Raw genomic sequence first — 16667 nt, 5'->3', positions numbered from 1 at the left:
CATTTTGATGCGCTAAAACTTTTTTGCAAAAAATTCTAAATGAAAACTTGGCTAATGTGTGATTCTGAGCTTACGTAACTAACCGCCATTCGCACATTTACGTATTTGCGTAGAGTATGTTTCGGGCCTTATGTTATCAATTTTCATGGTCAGTATAGTTTTAATTTAAGTATACAATAATAATACAGCCTATTATATATATGCCACATGTTGTACTACTAAAATAATGTAATTGTCTTGAATTTGTATGATTGTCATTTGTAGAATATATGTTAACATGAGAATGTGCCTTTCATAGCAGGCTTGTGAGTTTGTTGCATACTGTGTTTACAGCATGTCATGTGATGCTTGCCAAATATCACGTTTCTTTGCCTTAACGTTAATGGTTGAATGTGACCATTTTATGTAATTTGACTCGTGTCGGTCCCATCCTTCGTGGCGCCATGCGAGGACGACTCTTCACTGTTTCATTGCACTGTCACACTTTTTGCATGCTGTATGATAAAAAACAAAACCCTTTTAAAGACTAGTAGATCTGTTCAATTGTGACGACAAGTCGATATCAAAGTGTAAAAATTCCCAACGGTAATGCACGTGTCTGAGTTGAGGTTTTTTCTAAAGTCTACATACAGTATGCTTAATAACAAGCATTTAATTTTGTCTCCCATCGCTTTCTCTATTTTTCTTTTCTCTCTCTCTCTCTCTCTCTTTCTCCTCATCTGACTCTGTATCAGCGGGTAAGTTTAGTTTGTGTTGCTGAGACTTGCTGCATTTTCCACTGTCGACGCTCTGTCCGTGTCTGTCGTCATGCTCCTAAAGTGTGTGTCTATCTTCAGGGGGGTCCGACGCATTTCCTTTCTGTCCATCTAGAGACCCCCGCCTCTGCCTTTCTTTTTCATTTGACTGTAAATGTGATTCTCCCCCTCTGCAGTTCTATAGAGGATGCATCTCTGCCTGGAGAGAGAATGTGTGCCTTTATAACAACCTGTTCTCGATCTGCCATGCCGAGGCCTTTCTCCTCTCGTGTATGTGTGCGTGCGCGTGTCCGTGCGTGCGTGTGTGTGCATTGTGTGCCGTATTCAATAACCAGGTCTCGTCTCTGGTTATGGACTGTCAACTCATTGACTACTTCCCTGCTCTCTTTTTCTTTTCATTTTGTTTTCTCTCATAACTGTTTCTCTCCCTCCCCAGCGACAGTATGTTCAGAGGAAGTCACTCATACGCATTACATTGGACCTGAACATATGCAGTCCAACACGTAAAGATGAGGAGAGATACATCATCACCACCACCACCACCGCCACCACGAAGGCCTTATTGCCTTTACAGCACACAGAAACGAAAGCTCACGGCCACTGGATAGTTCGCCACCGACACGGTGCCGGTGCCCAATCTGGTTCTGTGCTTTAAGGCGGTTCTGAAAAAATTAGGCCCATTTAACCTGCCGGTTTGAACTAGGAACACCTAGTCATGCATAGCCAGACTTTTAAAGTCAGCATGAAATGAAAATTCACCCAGTCTATTTTCTAATGTAAATGCATGTTGTGAACAATTCATCCATGCATATGTTTTAATTTGTAAAAACTCAAACTTCCAGTGAAACATCAGACTTCCCTCCGGTGACGTATGCCGGATTCTCCAATCATTTAGTCCACTTAAACCCTTCCCACAATTGACTGAAAGCTCACATTAAGATCTGCCTCCATTTAATCCACAACCGGTGGATTGAAAGAAGTCCCTGTCCTACATCTTTCCTTTTTCAATAATGTTTCACTTGGATGTACGTCAAAATATGGAACTGTCATCAGTTAAATCTGGTCCACTTTATTAGCTTTTATTAGCAGATTATTCTGACCAAGAGCCATTTACTTCAAACTGGGGACCAATATGTCCTGTAACATGATCAATCTTATTTGTAATGTCTTTTTTTTAATGGGGCAGGTTTATCTGAAATAGCCAACATGTTCTCCAACCAATACGCCTATATAGGTCGTTTGTCACTTCCCTGAAATACGACCCATAGGAGCGTTTACTAAAGTTGCGCCCCTATCGACAACAGGACACTTTCATTTTAATTCATGAAATACGACCCATAGGAGCATTTGCTAAAGTTGCGCCCCTATCGACAACAGGACACTTTCATTTTAATGCATTGCTCCCTTTCGTCTGCGTCATGTTTCGGGTTTTGCGTAGCTCAATTGGTAGAGCTTTGTAATATATAACAATATGCAATCATGTGATCATGCGTGGGTTCGATCCCGGGGAACGCATGTGCTCGTAAAGTGTATATGCACTATAAATCACTAAGGGTAGCTTTAGGGGTGGGGTATTATGGGTGTAGTCATTAATAAAAAAAATTAGTTTTGCTAAATGGAAATAGGACAAATGGTGTAAAAAGTCCACACATTGCATTTAAATGAACACGCATTTTGATCGGTAACGACAGTCATACGTCATTTCATGACGACAAACGTAACACGACACTGTCATTATTTTTATGCCAGCTAGAGGGCGCATGACTTTAAAATGTAAATAAAGGTCATAATAAGGTGGTTGAAAAATGTCTCGTAATAGCTGATACTACAATAGAACGTCATGGGAAAAAGTGCATGTTTGCTTTGAAGGGACCAAAATGTGTTTAAACAGTGCCATTTATGTTCCAGGCTGAGTGTTGGGGAAAGTTACTTTTAAAAGTAACGTATTACAATATTGTATTACTCCCTAAAAAAGTAACTAATTGCATTATACTTGGTTACTTTTTATGGAAAGTAATGCGTTACTTTTGCATACCTTTTCTCATCTGGGCTGTTTGTTTGTGTTTATAACAAAAAAAGTTTTATTTTTGGCAAATGTAAAGGCCCTTTCACACTCAAAGTCAAATGAATATGCCTCAGGCTGAAGGAAATGCAAATTCATGCCTGTACAGTAGAGGGCGCAGTTCAAATAAGTCTTTCAGCTGTGCTGCCATTCTGGAAAACAGAAGAATAGGACGCAGAAGTCAATGTATTCAATGTATTCTCACATTTAGTCTAGACTAGTGTAGAATAACCATCATGTTCACACGGCGCACACATTGCCTCGATACTCACGATTTTTGAGCTGTCAGTCAATAAACGGGAAAACAAATTAACTTCCGTTACTTATTTGAAAGAGTATCTCAGATATTGTGTTGTAAATTTAAAAGCAATGCGTTACTTTACTAGTTACTTGAAAAAAAGTAATCTGATTACGTAACTTGCATTACTTGTAACGCGTTACCCCCAACACTATCCAGGGTTAATCTCATTGTGGCATTTCTGAAATGTTAAAATGATCACTGTTATTTTTATTCAATAGTTTGATTAAACACCAGCTTTAGTACAAGAACAAGCTCCATAAAGAAACAGAATCACTTGGAATGCTAAAATATGTTCCCAAAACCAGGAATAAGACTTGTAAACAAGCCCCCAAACACACACAGAACCGGATCAGACACCATCGTGGCACCATTTCGGTGGAAAAAAGATATCAGTGGTCACGTAAGCGGTTTTGAGATATATTTTTTTGCAGACAGAACCATATCACTCACTACAGCATGTGTTAGTACTGTACCCAACAGTTCATTCAAGTGGCCTTACTGTAGACCCCAAACATGCGGTTGGATTATGAAGCTGCTCTCTGAGGGAGGAACATCCAACTGTCTCTGCCTTAAAGTCCACCGCAACGTCCGCGTATCATAAAATACTCACTTGTACTTGTTTTGTAGCCAAATGCCCTCACAATTCCAACACAGTCCCACCAAACGTTAAAGCCTTACCTTGGAATATATCACCGGCTCAAGATGACGGATCCTTGGAAATGAGTACATTCTGACATTCAGATATTAGCAAGAGAGATATATTGGAACATTGCTGAGGACACACTCTGTTACAAGTCCTTCAGCCCCTGTTAAGTTAGTAAACGACGAGAGGCAGCCTTGAAAAAAGCTAAGCATATTTCCCACTGAAGAATGCAGTAAAAAAAAGCATCTGTGTGAAAGTCTGATGAGAGTTTATGATAGCAGCCTTGTCTAAAAGCGCAAATATTTATCAAGAAAAACAGAATAGGGTTCAAAAGAAAGGCGTTTCTGTTTCCCCTCGATAAGTCACAGTATTCCAGTTTCCTTAAGCTCTCAGTTTTAAAGGCGAGGATCAGGACACAGCAAGGAAATGCCACGATATGTTTATCTGAGAAACTGGAACTTTCAGTTAGTTGGCATCTCAGCGTGGTCGACTTCACCCTTAGTTTCTCTCCTTCGTTTTATCCCACCGCAACCTCGTCTTTGATTCGTAAACAGAAACTAAAACGTAGCTCAAGAGACGAGACGGACCTAAATTTAAATTATGGACTGATGTGAACTCAAACCAAGCATTATATTGGCTTAGGTGTTGCTCATTTACAAAGATTACATGAAAAGGTAGCATTCGTCATGCTACATGCTAATTACAGACTAGTACTAGTAGGTATACTTTAAGAAGAAACTTTTGCATTTGGTGTTCCGTGTTGCTCTGATAAACAGATAGTGGCCATTAAAGGACAGGAAACCTGGCAGAGACAGATAAAGCATCTCACTTTCTCTCTCTACATGCCCCTTTCCCCCCACTCTCTCTCTCTCTGTTCAGTTGATTATTTGTAAGCTAGTTCTTTCTCCTTATCTGTCTTCCTCTCTGTCTCGCTTTGTCTCTGCCACCTGCTCTCTCTCTAGGCACGAGTTGTTGGAAGAAGCCAGAAGAAAAGGGTTACCTTTTGCTCAGTGGGACGGACCTACAGTTGTTGCATGGTTGGAGGTGGGCAGTATTCATTTTCGGCCAATCAAATCGCAAAAAGAGCGTTTTGGTCGATCGGATCACAAGCGGATGACGCTAAATACAGGTGTAAACGGGGGGTAAAACGTTTTGAGCTTGTCCACTTTCGACCACTTGACCAGATTGCTTTCATAGTGGGAACGCTCATGTGGTCAAATGTGTTCAAATAGCCACCAATGACCACCTGCTCGTCACGTAAACATCATGGGAAGCACGCTAGCCAGACGGGATCTGAACTTTGTCGACTGAAGACGCAAGTTTGATTTGAAGACAAAAAATGTACCAAGCACAATGTTCTCTCACCATTCCTGATTTCTAACACACAGTAACCACGTTCGGTGTGGTTTTGCAGCTGTCAAAGCAGAAACGAAAGCTGCTCTCTGTATGTTTTTCCATCATCTCCGGTAGCGTTCATATGTAAATTGTGCGAGCTAATTTTGTCCATTAGAACGAAAGATCTGAAAACGCCCATTCGTTTAACCGCCCATAGACCCTCCCCTCGAAGAAATCAGGACAGAAGTGGTTGAAAGTGGACAAAAGAGATACCAGGTGTAAAGGGGTATGTCTCTCCCTCATCCACTTGTGATCCGATTGACTAAAACGCATCTTAATACCAGGTGTAAACAGGGCCTTAGCTGTATGTGAAAAGTGGCCAGGGCACAAAAACACATCAGCTTGGCTCATGAATATTAATTATGTGATGTGCATCCAACAGTCCTATATGTTTTTCTATAAGGCAGATGTTGGTAAGTAAATGCCTGCCATAGTAGAATTGATCGTTACCTCTTGTGCATTCAGTTACTAAAGGCTGGAACACTACAATGCTTTTGCCCAGATTTTTGCCCTGATTTGCAGTCTGGAGGAGTCGACACTACTTGCCTAAAGTGAGAGACAGTTGATTTTGGGTGGTGAGAAATCGGTAACCAGTAGCTTCACACTGCGATTCCATCCAGTCCGAGGATTTCCAACTTGTTTGATATTTGGTGGCGATTTTAGAACACATATTTTTATTTGTCATGCGTCTACTAGCAATGAGGCACATGTTTGCGTTTGTAACGACTTGAAAGTCATTTAGTGTATGATGTTCAGTTTTCTCTGTAACCATTTACAGAGAAAGTCAGCAAGCGTATGATGCCAAGTGTTTTAAAATCTGTCACGATTTTAAAAGTCCTGTAGTGTATTCCAGCCTTAAAGATACCATTTGCCATGAAACTGATATATAAAGAAATAAATGTTGCACCTAAAAAGGGAACGATGACAAATTTCCAGTTATCACACCCATGTATCAGTATAATATGGGAGACTGGTATTAATTCACCGTAACGACACTGAGGGAATCCCAGCCTGGGATGGGATCCTAGGAATTACGTATTTTTACATATTATTTATGCATATTTACATATTATAATGGCACAGATATGAAGTTTATTAACTTTAATGGCTCTTTAATAACTTTCAAGGCTCTTTAATGGCGGCTAAATATAGATCTTAGCTGTATGGACTCAGCAGTACAACAGTTGCATATAACTGAGATCAGTCTCTCCTAGAATGATGCAATTGCAGTATTTAGCTGTAGTAACATGGCTGCAACTTTTTTTTTAGATTAAGTGATATGTAGGAGTTGGCCAAGATACAATGTTAAACATACAATATTTCTGTTTTTCTTTGGTGGTTTACTGAACTTGTTTGACTGTTTTTCTTCTTCTGGCTTAGATATAAAGTAGGACTTGCACGATTTGCCTTTGATGCTAAAACATATTCTGGTTTGTTTGTGGTTAGAAGCTGGGAGGGTTCACGACCTACCATTAGACATAAGGCAATGGCGCCATCTAGTGGCAAAGCTTGCAATATACCGCACGTTAATAGATGTTTTAGAGTCATTATAATGCAGTCTTTGTACACGTTTAATCATGTTACACTGTGTGTGTTCAAAGCTGTGGCTGGGGATGCCAGCATGGTACGTCGCAGCGTGTCGTGCCAACGTAAAAAGCGGCGCCATCATGTCTGCCCTGTCGGACACCGAGATCCAGAGAGAGATCGGCATCAGCAACCCACTGCACCGCCTCAAACTGCGTCTGGCCATCCAGGAGATGGTCTCGCTCACCAGCCCTTCGGCTCCCCCTACGTCTAGAACCGTGAGTGCTAACACACACACACACACACTTAGTTTATTTGCTTTTTTTTCAATAACATACAACATTTTAAAGAACTCCCCAGCCCCAAGTCTTATATTGTTCAGCAAATACTGGGCCATGCCGGTTCATCACCATAGCATCCTTATTCTCAGTTATTTTTAACCCATTTGCAGCATAATTTTTTACTGTTGTCATGGTAATAGTGTTTTGCATCGACTGCGACAGTTGATCTGTGACTGTAGACGTTCAAAGACTGACACACACATCCCAGCAGTCAAACTGCAGTTTAAGTTTTTCTTTCTCAAAGTTATTTGTTTGCACTTCTTAAAGCCATCTCCTGAAAAACTACTAAATACACAAAGTCTGGTGCACACTGTTCGATTTTGTCCACAACTGGCCATCTGAAGCAAAGTTCATAATCATATGGTAAAAGAGAGTTTGTTTTCTTTTTTTTTTGTAATTTTGTGACCCGATTGTCCTAAGATGTATATTAGACTGTTGAAGTTACAGAGGCTACGTTGACTTTTACAGAAGTGCTCAACGGGCTCAGACAATAACAAGCTCACAAGCCAAAAAATTGCGCAGTGTGCACAAGACTTGAGGCATCAGCTAATTTTGCATGTTAAACGCAGTTGTCGTCTTCAGCGGATCCCGTCCTGTCAGACAGAACGATGTTTTGTGTCTCCCCCTGACGTGCGTTTAGCGTGCATGTGCTCTGTATGTGTATCTCAGGCCTTTGACTCTGTGGGCGGGTCTTGCTAATGATCTGACTGTGATGCTGTAACACTATTGGCTTACAGTGCTGCTGCTCTTCTTCTTTAACACTGCTTGCCCTTCCTGTCGGATTCATCTCCGGGGCCGCCCACATAGCCGTCGGGTAACGTGTGGGTAACCCACGAGGAAATGGAGACCCTTGCCGCCCCCTCGAAAACGGTCAGTCACCTCATCCTTTTCAACTGACTAACACAAAAAAAGCCCTTTGCTTACTCTCACTGACACTTTTTGCTAATGTTTTTGTTTCACAGAATCAGGACAGAGCACAGAAGTCGACATGAAATCGAAATGAGCATCATTTACTTTCGTAGTTCACGTTCCTGATGTTATCGTGCTCGATTCAAGCCGCAATAACGGCATACAACAACAGAAAAAGAGCATTACGGATAAGTCGAGATGCTCTCGAGGGTGACTTTGACCCACTTCAAAAGTGGAAACACATCAAATTAAGGAAGTAAAATGATTTGCGAGTGGGGATTCATGTCGACTCCAAGCTCTGGTCTTTAACTGGGCAGTGGAAGATTTCATCAGTTCATGTCTGAATGCATTTGCGCTTCCATAATCAGCTCATACGCGCTGCCATCAATCACATCCAGCGCTAACAATCTTTAGATGGGCAAACCAGCAGCGACAGAGGCCCTAATTTCCTATAGAACAGCTCTGAGAAAAGCGAGGCTGAACGGATGTGACGTTCTCATATTCAATGTAATCAATCAAAGGAGAATAAAACTAGCCTCGTTATTCTCCATTGAGCCTCATCACGGCCTCATACAATCATCACGGTTCACCCTCATCAGCACAACCATCACCGAGAACACGAGTCTGGAACGGAAACGCTCACGACACGTGTCAGACGAACGCACGTTGTGTATCTGATGTAGTTTGTTTGTGATGTTTTATTGCATTTGCATGCAGAGAGAAGAGGTCAAATACAAGTTTCTTTCATTTACTGGTTGTGTGTTACATGTTCAATAATGTTTAAACCTGCCAGATGCAACCGATGCATTAGCATGTACGATTGGGTGATCATTTGCAACTTATGATTATAAAACTAAGTATGCGTGTGCTTTGAAAAGTAACATAGACGTACATAGAGTTAAGCAACAATTTGCAGACGTAACACTGATACAGTCGCTTCCTTGTGCCTCCACAGAAGTCCCAGTCAGAGGAGGGGAGCTGGTCACAGGTGAGAGTGTAACAGTCCACACAGATCTGTTCCACACTAATTCATTTCTAGCACTAAACATTCATTAGCAAGCGCATTTGCAATGGATGTGTAAGGTGCTGTTGTGCAGAAACCAAATAAACAATTGTACATGTTAACATGAGAGTACAGCGCTAGAACATCTTACTAACCTGTAAAAGTCAGTAAACATGGTTATTTTTGCTTCATATCCACACGAGGATACCTGGATGTGACGTAACTTTCTGCCAAGCACTGTTAGCAAATGCAGGAATTGTGGCGTAAAATGCACATCCTTTAGTTTAAAAGTAGTGACTCTGCTAAAAATACATTTTTCCATCATGAATTAAAGGGTTAGTTCACCCAAAAATGAAAATTCAGTCATTACTCGCCCTCATGTCGTTCCACACCCGTAAGACCTTCGTTCATCTTCAGAACACAAATGAAGATATTTTTGATTAAATCCAAGAGGTACATGACTCGTCCATATACAGCAATTTAACAACCACATTAAAGGTCCAGAAAGGTACTAAAGACATCATTAAAACAGTCGACGTGACTGCAGCGGTTCAACCTTAATGTTAAGAAGTGACGAGAATACATTTTGTGCAAAAAAAGTAAACCAAAATATCAACTTTATTCAACAATATCTACTGTTCTGTGTCATTCTCATATGTTGTTTACATCCAGCGCTTCCAGGTTCTACGTCAGAACGGCGACTCATTATTGGCCGGCTCCTGCGTCAGCATCACACGCATGCCTTGTGCCTCTCACGTGTGCAGCTTTGGCCAATACTGAACTGGCATTCGGATGTAAACACGGAGGCCTTCACTGCGCTTGACTCGGCTACTACGTAAGGATAACGACAGGGAAGAGAAGAGATTGTTGAATAAAGTCGTTATTTTTGTTTTGCACACAAAAAGTATTCTCGTCGCTTCCTAATATTAAGGTTGAACCACTGTAGTCACGTGACGTCAACTGTTTTAAGGACGCCTCTTGGATTTCATCAAAAATATCTTAATTTGTGTTCCGAAGATGAACGAAGGTCTTGCAGGTGTGGAATGACATGAGGGTGAGTAATTAATGACAGAAATTTCATTTTTTTGGTGAACTAACCTTTTAAGTTTTGAATAAATAAGATTTCCTTAATGTTTTAAGTTTTTAATAAGTCTGTTATGCTTACTAAGGCTGCATTTATTTGATGCAGTAAAAACAATAATATTGTGAAATATTATTACAATTTAAGAGAAGTGTTGTCTATTTTAATTTTAAAATGTAACTTATTCCTATGATACTAAAGCTGAATTTTCAGCATCATTACTCAAGTCAAATGATCCTCAAGAAATCATTGTAACATTCTGATTTGGTGCTCAGTTATTATCAGTTATTATTGGTGTTCAATTATTTATAACAGTTCTAATTATTGTCAGTGTTGAATGTCAACATGTTTTTGCTGCTTAATTTTGTGTAAACCAATATTTATTTATTTATTTATTTATTGTCAGGATTACTTGATAAAGAATAGAAAGTTCAATAAACTGCATTTATTTGAAATATAGACATGTTTTGTAACATTATAAATGCCTTTAGTGTGACTTAAATGTAATGTGATTAATTAATATAACTTTATTGAAATATGAATAAAGTTACATCCCAGTGAACATGCAACTAAGGCTTTATAAAGTGTGTAGACTACACATAGTATCTCCTTTCATCACACGGTCATTAAACGTAACGTGTTGCACGCGTGTCCTTTAGACGCTGGCATACGGGGACATGAATCACGAGTGGATTGGGAACGAGTGGCTGCCCAGTCTCGGTCTACCTCAGTACCGCAGCTACTTCATGGAGTGTTTGGTGGACGCGCGCATGTTGGACCACCTCACCAAGAAGGACCTCAGAGTGCATTTAAAAATGGTGGACAGCTTTCACAGGTCAACAATCTAGAAACACCGGTGTCAAAATAATCCTTTAAAACATTAGCATCCAATGGAGTGATTAAATCAGAGCAGACTTGACCACAACTGAAGTTGCTTTGATTGTAATATGGACATATTATTTGTAACAGAACCAGTCTGCAGTACGGCATTATGTGTTTGAAGAAGCTCAACTACGACAGGAAGGAGCTGGAGAGACGCAGAGAGAGCAGCCAGCACGAGATAAGAGGTAGGTAGAAGCCACTAGGAAACAGTCCACCGGGGCCACCAGTAAAGGTATTTGCGATGTTTTAATGAACAAAAAACACCCATTTTGCGTTTGCATTTACATAGACGTGCTGGTGTGGAGTAACGACCGGGTGATTCGCTGGGTCCAGAGCATCGGGCTCCGCGACTACGCCAACATCCTGTTAGAGAGCGGCGTGCACGGGGCGCTCATCGCGCTCGACGACAACTTTGACTACAGCAGCCTGGCCCTGCTGCTGCAGATCCCCAACCAAAACACTCAGGTCCCCATACACACACACACTCTTTCAGTCTTGACATGTTGGTTTTGAGGGGATAATATTTAATACACTTTTTTTCTCCCACAGGCTAGACAAATCCTTGAAAGAGAGTACAACAATCTGCTGGCACTGGGAACAGAGAGGCGATTAGATGAGGTCAAGCACTAGTTTCTTCTTCTTTCTTTTTTTTTTTTTTTTTAAGAACTGATCAACGGACAGCGGCCTGTTGTAAATCCTTATTGAGCTGCATTGCTGTCGTAAAAGAAAAAGAACCTCAAAAACTTGATGCGTTTAGTACGAGCGCTTTCCATAGTCGGCAAGTTCCAAACGAAACTGCTCAAACGACAATTAATTTGAATAGAGTTTGAGATTAGCGTGTTGTATACAAATGTTGAGTAAAAGCTGGACCAAACAATAAAAAAAAAAAATAGTGAAAAACTTGTGAGGGTTCATGAATTGTAAGTATATTTATTAGAATTTAATCAACATTTTGTTTTTGTTTTTTTCCACTGACCTTGACAGTGCATTGTGCATTGAGCCAATGTAAGCTTACATCAATCGCACAGCAAAGCTAAAAGCATATATATATATATATAAATAGTGTATGTAATTATTTGCTGCTATAAGCAGTGTAAAATAACACTTTGGCCTAAATTTGTCTTTGGATCATCATAGTGCGACGAGAAAGACTTCAGAGGGCCGTCGTGGAGGAGGCAGTTTCCTCCGCGGGACGTCCACGGGATCAGCATGATGCCCGGCTCAGCAGAGACCCTGCCCGCAGGCTTTCGCCTCACTGCCACCTCCGCACACTCACGCAGACTGCCACCAGAGGGTGAGACGTGCGCACGAGAACTCACACCGTACTATTCAAAGCAGATACTGACAAACACATCACAAAAGACGGCTAGAGGGCAAAAATGCACATAGTTAAAAGTGGTTTGAAACTGAGGCTATGTTTGGGATGGTAAAGTAGCATTGACTTTTTGTTTTGGAGAGAGAGAGAGAGAGAGAGAGAGAGAAATAGGAAGAAAAAAAAGAAAATTCAAAAATGGACAGCTATAGAAATTGGCAATTTTGAAGTTTTTGATGCAAATAGTCATCAACAATAAAATAATGAATAATGCTGCAAGATATAAGATCCGATGAGGCATTTACGTATATTTACAGAAGGTTTAGCTTGATTTAGTTTGGCTAAATCGATTAGTTAAACGAAACACTGTTAGTAGATTAGTTAAAAACGATTCAGTAACGAAACACTTATGTGTGTTGCTTGGAGATGCACAACACTTTGGCTGTGGCTTTGTTGGAACTATTTTAGGGCGAAACAGCAAAAACAGACAAAATGATGTCTAAAATGTAACAACATTAAACTTGTTTAGAAATGTATTGAAATTTGTCTGAAAGATTTCAATCTTAAGGATTGTTTTTTGTATGGACCAACTAATAACACATTTTTCTGTAATCAGTTGTGCTTAATATTAAAGTTTTGAATATATGTTCATATTATAATAATTTCACATTTAATCTCTAAATTAATGTAGAAACAACATAAAAACAGTATATTTTACATCTTTGATGTAACAGGTATGAAATAGGCCTACAGAAGTTCACTGCATAAATTATCATTGAAAATATAGATTAATCCTTATTAAAGCTACAAAAGTTCAGTCAAGAGCAGTGAGTCTTTTGTTCTTTGATAGATAGTTAGATAGATAGCTAAACCTAATATTTGATCAATTGCAGTTTAGTCCTGATAAGGTAGATACTGGCCTTCATCTGTAGTACCCAGTAAAACATTAAAGAAATACTGAAAATATGAAATATATGATCTACATATGTAAAATAATTGGAATGTATTTATCTAGAATAGATTGAATATTTATGTTTACAGTAAGTTTGTATGTGGAAAAGACTGATGCTTAATACTGCTGTTTTGCACATTCAGACTTGGGTAAAGTATTCCATGAATACATACTTTAGCAAATGTAATAGGTAATCATGGTATTCCATGTACTGTTTTGAGAAAAAGAGAAAAAAAAAAAAGAAGAGTGGTATGGTGTGACACTATTCCAAACATAGCCAGTTACACACAAAGTTCATGCTCTAGACGAACAGGCAGAAGTAACAACACACACACACACACACACTTGCACTGTGTTGACTGTGTTTCTGTTGTTTTTTTACGGACTGCTGCCGGGTAGTCCTGTACGAGGTGACGGACGACAGTCCTGACGACATGTATTTGGACTGGTTTCAAGGTCAGATATGACAGCGCCTCGAACCGTGTGGCATTCCCGACCCTCGTCCCTACAGTGCAGTGTACTCGTACCCCCTCACGTGGTCTCAATGTCTCCCGTCCTTTCTTAACCGTGAAATATATACCCGTCAAGCGTACATCAAGAGCGATCAGGAGCGGCATCACGGCAGCCTTCGGTCCTTTTGCGGACATCCGACCGGAGAGATGTAGCGGTCACGCCGTAATAGCAATAAATACAGTAGGTTAGCAAAGCGACGACAGGAAAAACATAAAGGAAAATGCACACTAACACAGAGCGTCCGCAGCGCTTTGCGTTGCCATTAAGGGTATCGGAGCACTAAACGTGAAGTCGAGTCCACGGATCTTTACAGCACCAACCCACCTCGTGTCTCCCTACGGAGAAAGACGGTACAGATGGGGAGAGTATGAAGAAAACAGGACGATTGCTTGTATCTTGGAGGCGGATGAAGAAGATGATAAAGAGGACACAATCCTCCCTCCCATCTTCCAGAGCCGGCAGCGTGACGGGGGTCCCCCTCCCGCACGCAGAGGGACTTGGACCTTATAACTCCCAACCGACCAGCCGTCGCAACAAGAAGACCAGGGCGCCGGGGGGAACGAAGGCCGATTCCAGGCTTCCCGGCACGTGTCGCAGAGACGTGACATTTCTGGGACAAGCATTTCTCTGGGCGAAGATGTTGCGGATCACCTGCGGTCAAACGCGCCGCCTCGCGTGTTTGTTAGAGATGGTAAATCAGAGTAACAGAAGAGAATACGGCCCGAACCCGGGGAAACGACGGCTGTCGGAAATAATCCAGCTCCACATAGACAGAGTAGTTGTCTGGGTCTTGGCCACGAGATGTTAAAGTTAAGGTCAAAGGTCAGAGGGCGATCAAGACCATTTAGAACGCGACAGCTGCGCTAGCGCGGCGTACACGCGACGGGCAACGGAATGTGTTTGAGGTACGGCGTGTAGAAAACTTTGTCGCCTTTGTTTTGTTGCAAATGTGTGATGTTTTGTGCAGGAACGAGGGCAGAGCATTTTTGTGGCACAAAGGTATACGCGGCTGCAATTTTTGCACGTCACATGGCGAGCGACAGAAACACTCTAGGTCAATGCCTACTTGCATGCAGGTTTCTAAAAGTCCGAACGGTTTGGAAAGTGCTGATTCTCTGTGGTGGAATATGTGCGTGTTCTTGACCACTAAATCCCTTTTGAGCTTATAGATAGCATTGATTGAGAGGTGGTTTTGTTAAAGGCTGCTTTATTCCTGGGCATTTTAGTCAATGTCCCGCTTTGTTCATTACTCAGGTGTGCCGTTTGCCGCGACTCGCTGGAGACGAGGCGTGAAAGCAACGCGGCATTTTTTGGTCGAGGCGAGCGATCTCCTGCTCGCGAACTGTTGGATTTACTGACTCGGGTTCAGCGTCACTTATTATTAGTATGGGAAGAGGAGTCGCTTCATGGATTGTGTCACTAAGGAGCGTGCATGTCATGGGCCGAGAGCTCATTCTACTAGAGGTACACAACGGTCACCTCATTTGCAGCATATATGAGAGTTTGAGTCGATGACATATGTGCGGCAGCGAGTTGCGCTTGGCCTTGTGTTTTTGTGTGATTTTATAGAGCGGAAAGTCCAGGTTTATCATTGGCTCATAATGACAGTAGCACTTAGTGGTTTGACGTGTTTGCTTTGGACAGTGTACAGTCCCAGTCTTGTCGCTTATCTATTTTGTAGAAACACCTGCTATTAAACTGACTTTTAATTAATCAATTGGTGTTAGAAATAGCTCATATAGAAAGCTAAAACCCTCCCAAATGATGTTTAATGCACTGAAATAAATTTGTTTCACTGAAAAAAGATTAATCATTTCATCAAGACAGAAAGGTCAAATTTTGTCAAGACAAAAGTTTTGTCGCCTATACAGAAATTGAACAAATTTACTGCAAATACAAAAATATGTCAGCAAATTAAGTAGCGGCGCCGCGAGATCCAAATTTAATATCTTGTATGACTTCCACGAGCTCGAAGGACTGCATCCATGCGGTTTGGCAAGGATTCATACAATTTATTGAAGTCATCAGGAATAGCAAAGAAAGCAGTCTTGCATGCCTCCCAGAGTTCATCAGTATTCTTTGGTTTCGTCTTCCACGCTTCCTCTTTCATCCTACCCCACATATGCTCAATGACGTTCACGTCCGGTGACTGGGCCGGCCAATCCCGGAGCATCTTGATCTTGTTCGCTTTGAGGAACTTTGACGTGGAGACGGAAGTATGTGACGGAGCACCATCCTGCGGCAGAATTTGGCCTCTTTTATGGTTGGGAATATAAGAGGTAGCTAAGATTTCTTGGTATTTTAGACTATCGATGTTGCCTTCCACCCTGCAGATCTCTCGCACACCCCCATACCGGACGTAACCCCAGACCACGATTTTTCCGCCACCAAACGAATCTCGGATCCACGCGGGCTCCAGTAGGTCTCCTGCAATATTTGCGGCGACTGTGGTGTAATTCAACAGAAGATTCATCTGAAAAATCCACCTTCTGCTACTTTTCCAGCATCCATCCTTTTAGCAGGCTGTGGGCCTTGGCAAACGCCACACGGTTTTTCAATTGCGTTTTGTTTAGTGCTGGCTTCTGGGCACCGATTCGACCACGGAGGCCATTTCGAGACAGAATCCGACAAACTGTTCTGGTTGACACCGGGACTTCAGGTGTCCAGGTCTCGTGGAGCTCTGTTGCAGTGGAAAACGGGCTGGCCTTGGATTTTCGAGCCAACAAACGGTCCTCTCGAGCAGTTGTCTTGCGGGGTCTGCCTGACCTGGGTTTGTCAAAAACGTCTCCAGTCTCTTCAAATCTTTTTTTTTATCCTCTGTACTTGACGCTGAGACACATTGAAGGTGTCTGCCACATCAGCAGTGGATCTGGTCTTCAGCCTCTTGATAATCAAAAGTTTAGTCTCAGGGTGAATCTTAGGCATGTTTGCAGAGGTCTAGTTGCAGTTGATGTGAAGGTCTAGTGTACTGGGGTTCTTTTTATACACACCTGA

At 41.5% G+C, this 16667-nt stretch overlaps 2 protein-coding genes across 26 annotated transcripts in view; one reads left to right on the top strand and one right to left on the bottom strand.

Annotated features, from left to right (window-relative positions):
* acss3 (acyl-CoA synthetase short chain family member 3) overlaps positions 1-16667 on the bottom strand; it is a 162349-nt gene that overhangs the window by 1348 nt on the left and 144334 nt on the right. The gene's annotated exons all lie outside the window — the stretch shown is intronic.
* ppfia2 (PTPRF interacting protein alpha 2) overlaps positions 1-16667 on the top strand; it is a 269017-nt gene that overhangs the window by 246401 nt on the left and 5949 nt on the right. For 9 of the 18 annotated variants that reach the window (XM_048157029.1, XM_048157032.1, XM_048157028.1 and 6 more), the window contains 11 exons: positions 735-737; positions 4724-4805; positions 6758-6958; positions 7829-7891; positions 8886-8918; positions 10674-10849; positions 10984-11081; positions 11186-11361; positions 11446-11514; positions 12034-12190; positions 13560-13616. In XM_048157029.1, the coding sequence (XP_048012986.1) occupies positions 735-737; positions 4724-4805; positions 6758-6958; positions 7829-7891; positions 8886-8918; positions 10674-10849; positions 10984-11081; positions 11186-11361; positions 11446-11514; positions 12034-12190; positions 13560-13616 (1115 nt within the window). The remainder of the gene's footprint in view (positions 1-734; positions 738-4723; positions 4806-6757; positions 6959-7828; positions 7892-8885; positions 8919-10673; positions 10850-10983; positions 11082-11185; positions 11362-11445; positions 11515-12033; positions 12191-13559; positions 13617-16667) is intronic. The other 9 variants (XM_048157033.1, XM_048157031.1, XM_048157035.1 and 6 more) reach the window with 4 other exon arrangements.

This window comes from Megalobrama amblycephala, linkage group LG14 (assembly GCF_018812025.1).
Source record: "Megalobrama amblycephala isolate DHTTF-2021 linkage group LG14, ASM1881202v1, whole genome shotgun sequence".
NCBI classification, from domain to species: domain Eukaryota; kingdom Metazoa; phylum Chordata; class Actinopteri; order Cypriniformes; family Xenocyprididae; genus Megalobrama; species Megalobrama amblycephala.
This window is presented reverse-complemented; position numbering and strand designations above follow the sequence as displayed.